At 42.3% G+C, this 13,824-nt stretch overlaps 1 protein-coding gene across 4 annotated transcripts in view; it reads left to right on the top strand.

Moving 5' to 3' along the window:
- Positions 1-13,824, top strand: part of LOC133617269 (scavenger receptor cysteine-rich type 1 protein M130-like) — a 50,277-nt gene that overhangs the window by 14,873 nt on the left and 21,580 nt on the right. For all 4 annotated transcript variants that reach the window (XM_061977163.1, XM_061977162.1, XM_061977161.1 and 1 more), the window contains 2 exons: positions 7,160-7,465; positions 7,543-7,851. In XM_061977163.1, the coding sequence (XP_061833147.1) occupies positions 7,160-7,465; positions 7,543-7,851 (615 nt within the window). The remainder of the gene's footprint in view (positions 1-7,159; positions 7,466-7,542; positions 7,852-13,824) is intronic.

Genomic DNA, 13,824 nt, shown 5'->3' with positions numbered 1-13,824 from the left:
ATGCAGTTTCTATGCCACTAGACCAAGCTCAAACTAAATCTCGTTGGCATGTATGACTTGTGGATTATTATGACAACGACAAAGGAATTGATTGATTGATAAAGAAAGACCCCAGGGATCGAACCCAGGACTGTTATGTTTTAACAGAAGGGAGATGACGGCAAAGACACCAGGGGATGGTCTAGCTCTATGTATTTTATTATATATATATTACAATATATATAATAATCAAACTATAATAATAATAATAACTACGGAATTGGAGTGTGAACTAATATCCAGAAGGTGTGTATGGTGGAAGACTGTGTATGAATAATCAGCTGTTGAGTCTTACCAAATGTTGAAATGAGGAGAAGGAACAAGGCAGGAAAGGCAGTCCATGGGGCAGGCAGAAGATCCAGGGCGAGAGAGAGACGTCAGAGTCCGTGTCCAGGCGAGAGTCGAGGATCGAGGAAGGCAGTCCAAAACCACGGGGGAAACAACGGGAGATAACAAAGGGGGAGACTCGAGATGGCACTGCGGAAGAACAACAAGGACGTCAGAAGACGGAGGGAAAAACGCAGAAAGAGCATAAGGCTTACAATATACAAAGAGGTATACTAAGTTCCCGTATGGATCCTTGGGTCCAGTGGTCCTTTATCCAGCTCGCCCTCATCAGTTCCAGGTGTGCATATTGCCGATTGTCTGCAGGCTTGTCGCTGCGTGGGCGTGCTGCGCTCAGCGGTGAGTGGGGGCATGTCCGGGGCGAGCAGCCAGAGGAGAAACTGTAACACTCAGTTGCAGGAGGGAAGCGGGTTCGAGTCTGCGCCCTGACAAAGACTTTCTTATTGTGAGGAACATGCACTAACCCCTGTGCCACCATACTGCCCATTTTGGTCTCTAGTAGGGTTGTACAGTATACCGGTATTAGTATAGTACCATGATACTAATGAATCATATTCGGTACTATACCGCCTCAGAAAAGTATCGGTCCCCCACCCCTCCGCGCCCCCCGTCGTCATCACGTCGATGGTTTACGAGCAGACGATCATGTTCGGTAGCTCAAAATCACGGAATAGTTACAAATAGACACAGTGTGTAGACAGAAAAGGGAAAACGGACGCTTCAAAACTAACAATAAAGGTGAAGTTATAACACTGAAACGCCCAACGGAAGAGGTGCTTTAAGACATGGCAAGCTAGTTAGCGGCTAAAGTCCAGCCCCAGTCGGCAGTGTTTTAGCTACTTCTAAATCACTAATCCTCTCGTCCATGGCGACAAATAAAGTATGTTTCTTACAAGTATCATCCCTGCAGGACGAGGAATAGCTAAACATGCTTCACGACACACCGTAGCTCACCGACGTCAAAATGTAAACAAACGCCATTGGTGGATCTACACCTGACATCCACTGTAATGATACCAAGTACTGGAGCGTATCTAGTCGATACTCCTATGATTACGTCGATATTTTTTGGTATCACAACATCTTCTTTCGTTTAAAAAAAATTTATATTATGTTTATAAACTCAGGAAATATGTCCCTGGACACATGAGGACTTTGAATATGACCAATGTATGATCCTGCTACTACTTGGTATCGGATTCATACCCAAATTTGTGGTATCATCCAAAACTAATCTAAAGCATCCAAACAACAGAATAATACATTATTATTACATTTTAACAGAAGTGTAGACAGAACATGTTAAAAGGGAAAGTAAGCAGATATTAACAGTAAATGAACAAGTAGATCAATAATTAATTTTCGACCACTTGTCTTTAATAATTTTGGCAAAATAATAGAGTGGAAAATGACACAATATGTTACTGCATATGTCAGCAGACAAATTAGGAGCCTTTGTTTGCTTACTTACTACTAAAAGACAAGTTGTTTTGTATGTTCACTATTTTATTTAAGGACAAACTTGCAATAAAAAAAAACATATGTTTAATGTACCGTAGGATTTTTTTTGTTAAAATAAAGCCAATAATGCAATTGTTTTGTGGTCCCCTTCATTTAGAAAAGTATCGGAAAGTACTGAAAAGTATCGAAATAATTTTAGTACCGGTGCCGGTACCAAAATATTGGTATCGGGACAACATTAGTCTCTAGTTATAAGCAAGTGATTGAGACAGCAGTTGTTTTGGTTGGAACTTACGGGTTCTGTGACATTCGTTACACCAACTAGCAGTGGGCTGGCTTGTCACTCAAAATTTTTGCGTGCAACCCGAATCGTAACAATTACCGTTCGTCTCCAGAAAAACTTGTGAGCGAGGGCACTCGCAAGCTGAGGTACTTCTGTATGTAAATTAGGGGTGTAACTATATTAAAACGTACAAACCCCGTTTCCATATGAGTTGGGAAATTGTGTTAGATGTAAATATAAACGGAATACAATGATTTGCAAATCCTTTTCAACCCATATTCAGTTGAATATGCACCAAAGACAACATATTTGATGTTCAAACTGATAAACTTTTTTTTTTTGCAAATAATCATTAACTTTAGAATTTGATGCCAGCAACACGTGACAAAGAAGTTGGGAAAGGTGGCAATAAATACTGATAAAGTTGAGGAATGCTCATCAAACACTTATTTGGAACATCCCACAGGTGTGCAGGCTAATTGGGAACAGGTGGGTGCCATGATTGGGTATAAAAACAGCTTCCCAAAAAATGCTCAGTCTTTCACAAGAAAGGATGGGGCGAGGTACACCCCTTTGTCCACAACTGCGTGAGCAAATAGTCAAACAGTTTAAGAACAACGTTTCTCAAATTGCAATTGCAAGAAATTTAGGGATTTCAACATCTACGGTCCATAATATCATCAAAAGGTTCAGAGAATCTGGAGAAGTTACTCCACGTAAGCGGCATGGCCGGAAACCAACATTGAATAACCGTGACCTTCGATCCCTCAGACGGCACTGTATGAAAAACCGACATCAATCTCTAGAGGATATCACCACATGGGCTCAGGAACACTTCAGAAAACCACTGTCACTAAATACAGTTCGTCGCTACATCTGTAAGTGCAAGTTAAAACTCTACTATGCAAAGCGAAAGCCATTTATCAACAACATCCAGAAACGCCGCCGGCTTCTCTGGGCCCGAGAACATCTAAGATGGACTGATGGCAAAGTGGAAAAGTGTTCTGTGGTCTGACGAGTCCACATTTCAAATTATTTTTGGAAATATTCGACATCGTGTCATCCGGACCAAAGGGTAAGCGAACCATCCAGACTGTAATCGACGCAAAGTTCAAAAGCCAGCATCTGTGATGGTATGTGGGTGCATTAGTGCCCAAGACATGGGTAACTTACACATCTGTGAAGGCACCATTAATGCTGAAAGGTACATACAGGTTTTGGAAAAACATATGCTGCCATCTAAGCGCCGTCTTTTTCATGGACGCCCCTGCTTATTTCAGCAAGACAATGCCAAGCCACATTCAGCACGTGTTACAACAGCATGGCTTCGTAAAAAAAGAGTGCGGGTACTTTCCTGGGCCGCCTGCAGTCCAGACCTGTCTCCCATCGAAAATGTGTGGCGCATTATGAAGCGTAAAATACGACAGTGGAGACACCCGGACTGTTGAACGACTGAAGCTCTACATAAAACAAGAATGGGAAAGAATTCCACTTTCAAAGCTTCAACAAATAGTTTTCTCAGTTCCCAATCGTTTATTGAGTGTTGTTAAAAGAAAAGGTGATGTAACACAGTGGTGAACATGCCCTTTCCCAACTACTTTAGCACGTGTTGCAGCCATGAAATTCTAAGTTAATTATTATTTGCAAAAAAAAAATAAAGTTTATGAGTTTGAACATCAAATATCTTGTCTTTGTAGTGCATTCAATTGAATATGGGTTGAAAAGGATTTTCAAATCATTGTATTCCGTTTATATTTACATCTAACCAGTGTTGGGACTAACGCGTTACAAAGTAACGCGTTACTGTAACGCCGTTAGTTTCGGCGGTAACTAGTAATCTAACGCGTTATTTTTTATATTCAGTAACTCAGTTACCGTTACTACATGATGCGTTACTGCGTTATTTTACGTTATTTTTTATGTAGTATCGGCTACAAACTGAGGATCTGATCGTGTTTTATGGCAGCGAAGCAGAGACCTGCTTCTGATTCTTCCTCTGCGCTCTCTGTGTGTGTGTGTGGGTGTGGGGAGGGGATGGCAGGGGAGGGGGGTGCGCAATACAACGTAAACCGTTGGCCAACCAAAAAGTAACCACAGAACACTATACGACTATACGGTATAATGTTCTGTGGTTACTTTTTGGTTGGCCAAGCGGACGTGACGACAGGCTGTCCTCACTCAGGTCCGCACGGACCTGGAGGGTGCGTGCCTTAAGTCCGGCTGGAAATCGGGAGAAATTTGGTAGAATGGTTGTCCCAGGGAGAGGCACTGAAATTCGGGAGGGTTGGCAAATATGAGATATTCTCACTTCTTTTCTTTTGTCGAGCACAAAGAAAAGAAAATTTTAGTTAAATATAAGTTGTGTCTTGGATCAAAGATCCCGTCTCCTGCCCAAAACAACAATTCAAATCTGCCTGGTTAGGCTTTGTGTATGTCACGTGTGCCTTCCTTAGGTGAAGCCAGCTTTACAGCTATGTTGTTGATTGATTGAAACTTTTATTAGTAGATTGCACAGTACAGTACATATTCCGTACAATTGACCACTAAATGGTAGCACCCCAATAAGTTTTTCAACGTGTTGATTCATGATACAGATATATACTATCAAATATATACTAACATCATAATACAGTCATCACACAAGATAATCATCAGAGTATATACATTGAATTATTTACAATCCGGGATGTGGGATATGGGGGGGGTTAGGTTTGGTTGGTATCAACACTTCTGTCATCAACAATCAGCATCAACAATTGCATCATCAGAGAAATGGACATTGAAACAGTGTAGGACTGACTTGGTAGGATATGTACAGCAAGTAGTGGACACAGAGAGAGAGATCAGAAAGTATAAGAAAAAATGTCTACATTTGATTATTTACAATCCGAAGAGGTATTATGTGGAAAGGAGGGTGTTAGTTTAGGGTTGTAGTTGCCTGGAGGTGTTCTTTTAGTGCGGTTTTGAAGGAGGATAGAGATGCCCTTTATTTTACACCTGTTGGGAGTGGATTCCATATTGAAGTGGCATAGAAAGAGAATGAGTTAAGACCTTTGTTAGTTTGGAATCTGGGTTTAACGTGGTTAGTGTTAGTGTTATTGTGCTGTTTGTTACTTATGTATGTTATGTTGCAGCTATTTAAAATAGTTTTGTCAGTTTGTTCTGGCCTGAAATAAATTGGCCCTTTGAAACATATCTTTGTCTTTGTGTGTTGTATGTAGAGCACATTGCTTAGCAGAGTTCAGTGATGCAAATGTATGTCAAGTTGATCAACAGATTGTATTATTCTCCAGTGCAATAACAGTACTGAAATGAAAGCTAAAAGGGCATTAATGGGAGCTTTAAAAACAAAAAGTAGAAGAAGTAACTAAATAGTTACTTTTCACAGTAACGCATTACTTTTTGGTGTAAGTAACTGAGTTAGTAACTGAGTTACTTTTGAAATAAAGTAACTAGTAACTGTAACTAGTTACTGGTTTTCAGTAACTAACCCAACACTGCATCTAACACAATTTCCCAACTCATATGGAAACGGGTTTTTAATATTGTGACTAAAAACTATTACGGCTATCAATATTATCACGGTAGTGTTGAATGTTCTCTAAAATACTTATCGAACACTGAAATCTTTTAACTAAGTTGTATTTTAGGTTCAAATAAGATAGACACACAATATACTTTCTTGGTAGAAGAACCATAAAATATTCTGGCATCTTAAGATCTATATTATTTTTATTTGAGCGTTTGAATATGTTTATCTTCTTCCGTTTTAACTTGTAAAGGTTTTAGAGTGCTTTTAATGATAAAGACAAAACTGGTGTTGTGTTCTTTACTTCCTGTTTATGTGTCATCACACAAGTCCACTTCCTCTTGTAGACGCCTCAGTCGATTTCATATCCTTTTTGAGTATAGATCTATTAAGAGAGAACAGTGTGAAGATTAAATGTGCACAATTGGATATTTAGTTAGTCAGACAGTAATGTGTTTATACAAATTTAGAATGGGCTATGTTGTCTTAATAGGGAAGGCAGTAATGTGTCTTGTATTCGTGTTAGCATTTAAGCTAGCAAGCGATCTAGTGGTAGCAGGTCTTTATTTCTATCAAAGTGCATTTATAATTGTAAGTAAAAACGGGAAGGTTACCGCAGTTTATCGTTTGTACTTTTTATTGTTACGTCTGTTTTGGTTTGACTAAGGGAGATGACGGCAACAGACACCAGGGGATTTATGTACAATAATTGATTATATATATATAATAATAATACAAAACAATACTAATAAACTATAGAATGGTGTGTGACAAAATCCAAGAGCGTATGTGTGTGACTATGTGTGTAGTAGATTAGCTGAAGTGTATTACCAAGTGTTGATGAGAGCGAAGGAACGAGGCAGTCAATGGGGTAGGCAGGTGATCCGCGGCGAGAAAGAAGCGTCAGAGTCCGTGTCCATGCGAGGGGGGTCGAGATCCGGGAAGGCAGTCGAGATCTAGGGGGAGAAGTCCAAGGGAGCGAGACGCACAGCTCGAAACCAAGGCAACGGAAGGAAAACACTGCGGGCACAAGGGAGAAGACAGGGGACAAATCAAGCACGGGGAAGAAAGACGGAGGGAGCAAAAGAGAGCATAAAGCTTGTGTCGGCTTACGGTACAGAAGACTATATTCCGGTGCGGAATGGCAGGTTGAGCAGGCTTATGAAGGCAGCTCGCTCATCACGGGCAGGTGCGCAGATGCAGATTGTCTGCAGGCGCGAGGAGGCAGGCCCGCAGCAGAGAGAGAGCGCCTGTGGGCGTGGCCCGCGGTGCGCTCGTCAGGAATGCGCCCTGGCCGTCCCTAATATAAATATCAACAATGTAACAACACAACAAAAAACACAGATAATTGTGAAAGTAAAGAAGAGAACTGAAAATATAGCTCTCATCATAGCTAGTATTGTTTTGATACTTCTCATATTTGGATCGATACAGCCACCCCTACTGTATGTAATATGTATTTCGGACTGCTTTGACCTTCAATGTTTTTTTCTGGATTTCAGACAATATTCAACTCCTGGGAGGAAGGGACAGATGTTCAGGCGATCTGATGGTCAGGTCTTCTCAGTCCTGGTCACCGATGTGTAACTCCGTCCTCAACCCAGAGAACGCGTTTGTTGTATGTCGGGAACTTGGTTGTGGAGTTCCTCTGGATTATCACAGCATGACGTCGTCCCCCGGGCAAGATATGCAAGTGTGGAGTCCTGACTTTAAATGTAAAGGCAACGAGGAGAAACTTCAGGAATGTCCCTCATTCTCATTCAACAGCACTGAGGAGAATTGTGGCAAAATGTACATCACCTGTATCGGTACAGTACACACAATCTGAAGCTCTGGAATATTTTGAGATGTATTACACATATGATTGTGTCCTATTCTTTTACAGAGCATCCAGTAAAACCACAAGCAACTTTGTACACCGCCCACAGTGACGGAATGTATGTCCTGAGGGGCCATCGCTTTGCCATCACCTGCAGCCACAACACGCTTTACACAATACAATTCTTCCACCTAAGAACAAGCCTTCACGTGGGAGACCCCACTGTGTGGACGGAACCGGCTGTTGAAAATTCCGCCACTTTCCTATTCCCTGCTGCAGAGGATTCCCACAAGGGTTTCTACTACTGTGCTTACAACTACCAACTCAGTTCAGCAGCGTTCTCTGAAACGGAAACAATATCAATCACCGTTCAAGGTAACCAAGTGCTTGAATCTGAATTACCGTATTTTCCGGACTCTTAGTATATAATCTGCACCCACTAAAATGGCTTTTTTGCCAATATCCGATATTCCGATATTGTCCAACTCTTAATTACCGATACCGATATCAACCGATGCCGATATATACAGTCGTGGAATTAACACATTATTATGCATAATTTTGATGTGATGCCCCGCTGGATGCATTAAACAATGCAACAAGGTTTTCCAAAATAAATCAACTCAAGTTATGGAAAAAAATGCCAACATGGCACTGCCATATTTATTATTGAAGTCACAAAGTGCATTATTGGTGGGCGGGGGTGGGGGGTAGCGGGGGTGTATATTGTAGCGTCCCGGAAGAGTCAGTGCTGCAAGAGATTCTGGGTATTTGTTCTGTTGTGTTTATGTTGTGTTACGGTGCGGATGTTCTCCCGAAATGTGTTTGTCATTCTTGTTTGGTGTGGGTTCACAGTGTGGCGCATATTTGTAACAGTGTTAAAGTTGTTTATACGGCCACCCTCAGTGTGACCTGTATGGCTGTTGACCAAGTATGCCTTGTATCCACTTTTGTGTGTGAAAAGCTGTAGATATTATGTGACTGGGCCGGCATGCAAAGGCAGTGCCTATAAGGTTTATTGGCGCTCTGTACTTCTCCCTACGACCGTGTACACAGCAGCGTTTTAAAATGTCATAAATTTTACTTTTTAAAACCGATACCGATCATTTTTAAACCGTTACCGATAATTTCCGATGTTACATTTTAAAGCATTTATCGGCCGATAATAGATTTAGATTAGATTTAGATTTATTGGTCCCCGTTGGGGAAATTCATTTTCACTGCCGTACATTTAAACAATAGACAGTACACATAAGGAAACAAAAATAACAAAAAGACATCATACATGACCAACACATTTACAGGCTTGTCAGACTGTTAAGGGAGGCTATAGCTGCAGTGATAAGGCTTTTCCTGAGGCGGGCCCTCCGGAATTTGATGGTTCTGTACCTGCGCCCTGATGGTAGTGGGATGATGTATTGGTGTAGTGGGTGACTGATATACTAGACTATTGTGTTTGCCAGTCGAATGATGGACCTGTGGTTTAAATCTGAAATGTTGGGTGTGGGTAGGCCGGTGATTTTAGCTGCTATGTTTGTAATGCGTGTGAGTTTGGTCCGGTTGGTTACAGAAAGCATAGTGAAAAAACATGTGGAACAGTACATAAGGATGGGTTGAACAATGCTTTGGTAAAGTAATAACAGGAGGCGAGGTGTAACGTATAGTCCTTTAAGTTTACGGATGGCTGACAGTCTTTGTTGACTTCTTTTTGGAATGTCCGTGGTGTGCTGATCAAAGGTGAGTTTATTGTCCAAGGTTACACCCAGGTATTTATAAGTGTCAACTGTTTTAACTGTTTGTGTGTTTATGATGATGGGGTGCTGAGGTGAGGGGGGGGTTGAACCATACTTCTTCTGTTTTATTGACATCGATTTCCAGATAACTGGCTGTGCATGACTCTGTGAAATGTTTGACTGTGTTATGATAGTCTAGGATGGATTGACTGTTGGAGAGGAGTGCAAGAATGGCTGTGTCATCTGAATGGTGGGTGAGATGCTACGGCAGTCATTGGTGTAGAGCAGGGGTCTCAAACACGCGGCCCGCGGGCCAATTAATATGAAAGTTTAATGTTAGTGCGGCCCGCGAGTTTTAAATGAATGCCGCTTGACAGCGTTGTGTGCGGAGCTGAAGGAATCTATCAATCACGGTGTGGTATGTGGCTCTCGACAATATTGAGGGCATGCCATGATGGCACTGCCTTTAATGTCCTCTAGAACCTAACATCGCACAGTCTTTTTCTCCATACAAACAGCGTGCCGGCCCAGTCACATGTTGTATGCGGCATCTGCAGGCACACACAAGTGACTGCAAGACATACTTGAGCAACAGCCATACAGGTCTGACTGAGGGTGTTCGTATAAACAACTTTAACACTCTTACAAATATGCGCCACACTGCGATACCCGCACCAAACAAGAATGACAAACACATTTCGGGAGAACATCAGCACCGTAAAACAACATAAACACAACAGAACAAATACCCAGAATCTCTTGCAGCCCTAACTCTTCCGGGCTACAAAAACCCCAAACATGTCTTTTTCAAAGCCTGCAGTGAAGAGAAAGGTTAGTGATGAGCAAAGACAATTCCAGGAAAAGTGGGAGATGCAATATTTCTTTGTTGAGCACAGGGGCACCCTGACGTGTCTTATTTGCACAGAGAAAGTTGCAGTGCACAAGGAATACAATTTGAAACGTCATTATACAACTGGACATGCTGAGGAGTATGCAAAATACCAGGGAGATGAGAGAGTGAACCGGGTTGCACATTTTAAAACCAGTCTACTGAGGCAACAAGATTTCTTCAAGAAAGCAACCGAAAAGAGTGATGCAGCAGTCAAAGCTAGCTACACGGTGAGTGAGATGGTTGCTAGGGCGGTAAAGCCATTCAAAGAAGGTGAATTCATTAAAAAGAGCATGTTAGATTTTTTTTAAGAAATCTTTTCTTGCGGCCCAGCCTCACCCAGTTTCTGCATCCAGTGGCCCCCAGGTAAATTGAGTTTGAGACCCCTGGTGTAGAGTGTGTACAGGAAAGGGCTCAACACACATCCCTGTGGGACTCCGGTGTTGATGGTAAGCATCGGGGATGTGTTTGAGCCCCCCCTTACTGCTTGCAGTCGGTCGGTGAGGAAGTTGTGGGTGAGGTGGATCAGCTGAGGGGGGATGTTGAGATGGTGTAGTTTCCGGCAGTCCGATATTATCGGACATCCCTAAAATGTAGGATGTTTTCATATATTAGCCTTATCGGACTATAAGCCACAGATACATACTGGTACGTTGTGAAATGAGATATTAACAGAAAGATTTTGGAAATATTAACTTACATACCTTAATTATGTCCAAATGGTGCTTGTAGCCCGGCAGTAAAACGGCTGATCAAACAAAACAGAAAAGTCATTAAAATCTTTATTTAATCTTTATGAGATGAATAAGATTTTCTCATTTTCAGGATTTTTCTTCCTTGTACTTTGTAAACACTTTGAGTTTGAACAGTTTTTTTTTTAAAGTGAATCATTTTAGTAGATTGTTTGATTTCTTTGCTGGATCTAATTAGCGAAGAAAAATCCATTGATTAGCCCAGCGGTCACCAATCTTTTCGAGCTCAACCAAAAAACAAAACAAAATATGTGTGTGTGTGTGTGTATGTGCATATATATATATACACACTGTATATATTCATCCATCCATTTTCTACCGCTTGTCCCATATATACACACACTCACACACACGCATACATATATATATACACACACACATACACATGTATTCACAACACATAAATATACATATACATACATACACACACACACACATAAATATTTATTTATTTTTTGTTTTTTAAAGACAAAGCTTTGTGTTGGTATTATTGGATGATATTAACATTTTGGTTTTTTTTCCTCATTGTGCTTCTTGCTATTTTCCCAATTTTTTTCACAAGTTTTCTTCTTTTTTTTTTTGGTAATGTGCCTCGAGCAAATGACAAATGAGTCATGGGCCACAGATGGCCCTGTGCTGTACTTTGTTCGTCATATGGTCACATATGGGACGCGAATCCGCTTATGTCAGCGCCGGAAGGGATAAAATCAGCTGTTCACCTGGCGGGTTTTTCGTGTTTGATTAAGAGGGAATAAACGGGCAAGTCCTTTTTTAGCTGCCGCCTTATTTTATCATATATTACTGCCTTTGCACATATCACTGTTTACTTTTGTATGTATAAACCAACACAAAATCAGTACTTTGGAGCAATGTTCACGGACTCCCGTATTTGGCTTGTCAACTTCCCGTCCCAGTGGAGCGATGATGGTCGTGGTTGAGGGAAGAGTTGTTTGATGTTGAAGAGCGCGAGGCGTTCGGGTGGGTTCATGGGTTAAAATACGTGCCTGTTGGCGGGCCTGTTAGTTACCCTGCGGGTGGGGCTGTCACTTATGACCAGTGTACGGGAGCCTGTAAAGGACTGTATATTACCTTGGGGGATGCTCTAATTTTCACTATTTACCCAATAATCTAGTCTAGGAGAGAGTGAGAGGAGACAACTTATTTAGTTAAACTATTTACTATATACCATATAACATACAATAATCAGACAATAATAAACACACAATTACACTCATACATTCATCACCACTCACACGCTACCTCCCCAATAGAACCTCCCGCACTAAACCAATTACACAACACACACACACAGTCCAACCTGGGCCCCTTGGCTGGGCCAGAAGATAGTCTGTTGTGGTCCTGCTGTATCGTTGGTGCACGTAGGGGTGGGGTGGGGTGGGGTGAGTTGAAACTGCTGGATACCAAGGGGGCGTTGGAGAGGGGGGACACCTCCCGTTGTAGAGAAGCGAAGAGAAAGGGGGAGGGCTCGGCCGTGCTTCCTCTTAGCTTGCCTCACGAGTCCAGTCTGGAGCGAGAGGAGAACCAGCCTCGTCCTGGGTCACCTCTCTGTCGACTAGTCCGTGAGCGCGTGCTATTAACACTCGTGCCTCGCGCTGTCCACTTCCCTCGCAGCAATGTAGCCACGATAGCACACAACTAATCTCTACAATGTTCACACTCGCTCTCCAAACAGTAAAACAGTCACAGGGGAGAGTGTCTCTTAAATAAACTTAATCCAAAATGTGACTGAACCTGGAGTTCGTGAAGTCACGGTGCAGCAAACAAACACAGGTGCGAGCTGCAGTGAGCTAACTAGCGGTTAGCATGCGCTTCACCTCCTACTGGCAACGTGAAGCGCACAAATGTCCTTAAACGTAAACTAATGTACTATCTGTCACTTATGACACACTTAAATAAGAAGCATAGAGTAGTTACTTCTTCGATCTGCAACTATGGTGAACTCTATCTCCCGTGTAATACTACCGACGCTCCGCTGCCTGTCAATGCTGGAGCTCTTTTAACGCTTTTTCCTACCTGCCGGCGGAAACGGAACTGCCCGTAACCATGGCAACCGTAACCGTAGTAACGGTTAAACAACTTAACGAAAATACATTTCACCTTCCCAAACAACACATATGAAATAGAAATAAATAATAATAATTAATCCCTTAACAGAAATGATCTATCTATAGAACAAAAAACGACAATTTACACAAATATGAAAAACCTTCAGAACAGCCGCCCCCTGATTTATGTGAAGGAAATCAGTAATACTAATGAAGGTTTGATATACAAGCAGATCAGGGGGGTTTAGGGGGAGTCGGGTCATAGTATGGGGGGAGCTCGATAAGGCGAGCGACTGGTCGATGGTAAGTTCTCTGGCCAGTGTCCACTATTGCTGAGCGAACTCTTCCATCCTTCCCCTTACTGACTGTCTTCACTCTGCCCAGGAGCCAATGCGCTCTGGGTAGCGCTGGATCCACAATCATGACTGGAGTGCCCACCTCCAAGTTACTACGCTCTCTGTGCCACTTGCGACGGCCTTGCATGCTGGGGAGATACTCAGAGGTGTACCTCCTCCAAAACTGGTCAGGTATGGCCTGACTGTACTTCCAGGTATGATCACTGACATCGGTTGAAGCATAGGCTGCGAGTGGAAGAGCCGTGTCTGGCCGCCCCATGAGGAGAGAGTTGGGCGTGATGGGATCGAGGTCAGCCAGATCGCTACTTGCATATTCCAATGGTTTAGAATTTAGGATCGCGTCCACTTCGACTAATACAGTGGCGAAGACTTCAGCTTTGGGGACCTGTGTTCCAAGGGCGAAGTTTAGAGTGTGAGGGGCGCTAGGTGGATTGTACTGAAAGTCAACTTGAAGGGTGGCTAGTTGCTTCTTAAACTCCTCTGTCATGTCCATGACATCAGTTAGCTGGCAGTGAGCGGTTTGGAGCTGCAGGGCTAATGTGTTCTTCTCTT

The sequence above is a fragment of the Nerophis lumbriciformis genome, linkage group LG16 (genome assembly GCF_033978685.3).
Source record: "Nerophis lumbriciformis linkage group LG16, RoL_Nlum_v2.1, whole genome shotgun sequence".
Classification (NCBI taxonomy): domain Eukaryota; kingdom Metazoa; phylum Chordata; class Actinopteri; order Syngnathiformes; family Syngnathidae; genus Nerophis; species Nerophis lumbriciformis.
The sequence above is the reverse complement of the archived record's forward strand: the minus strand, read 5'-3'. Positions and strand labels throughout refer to the sequence as shown.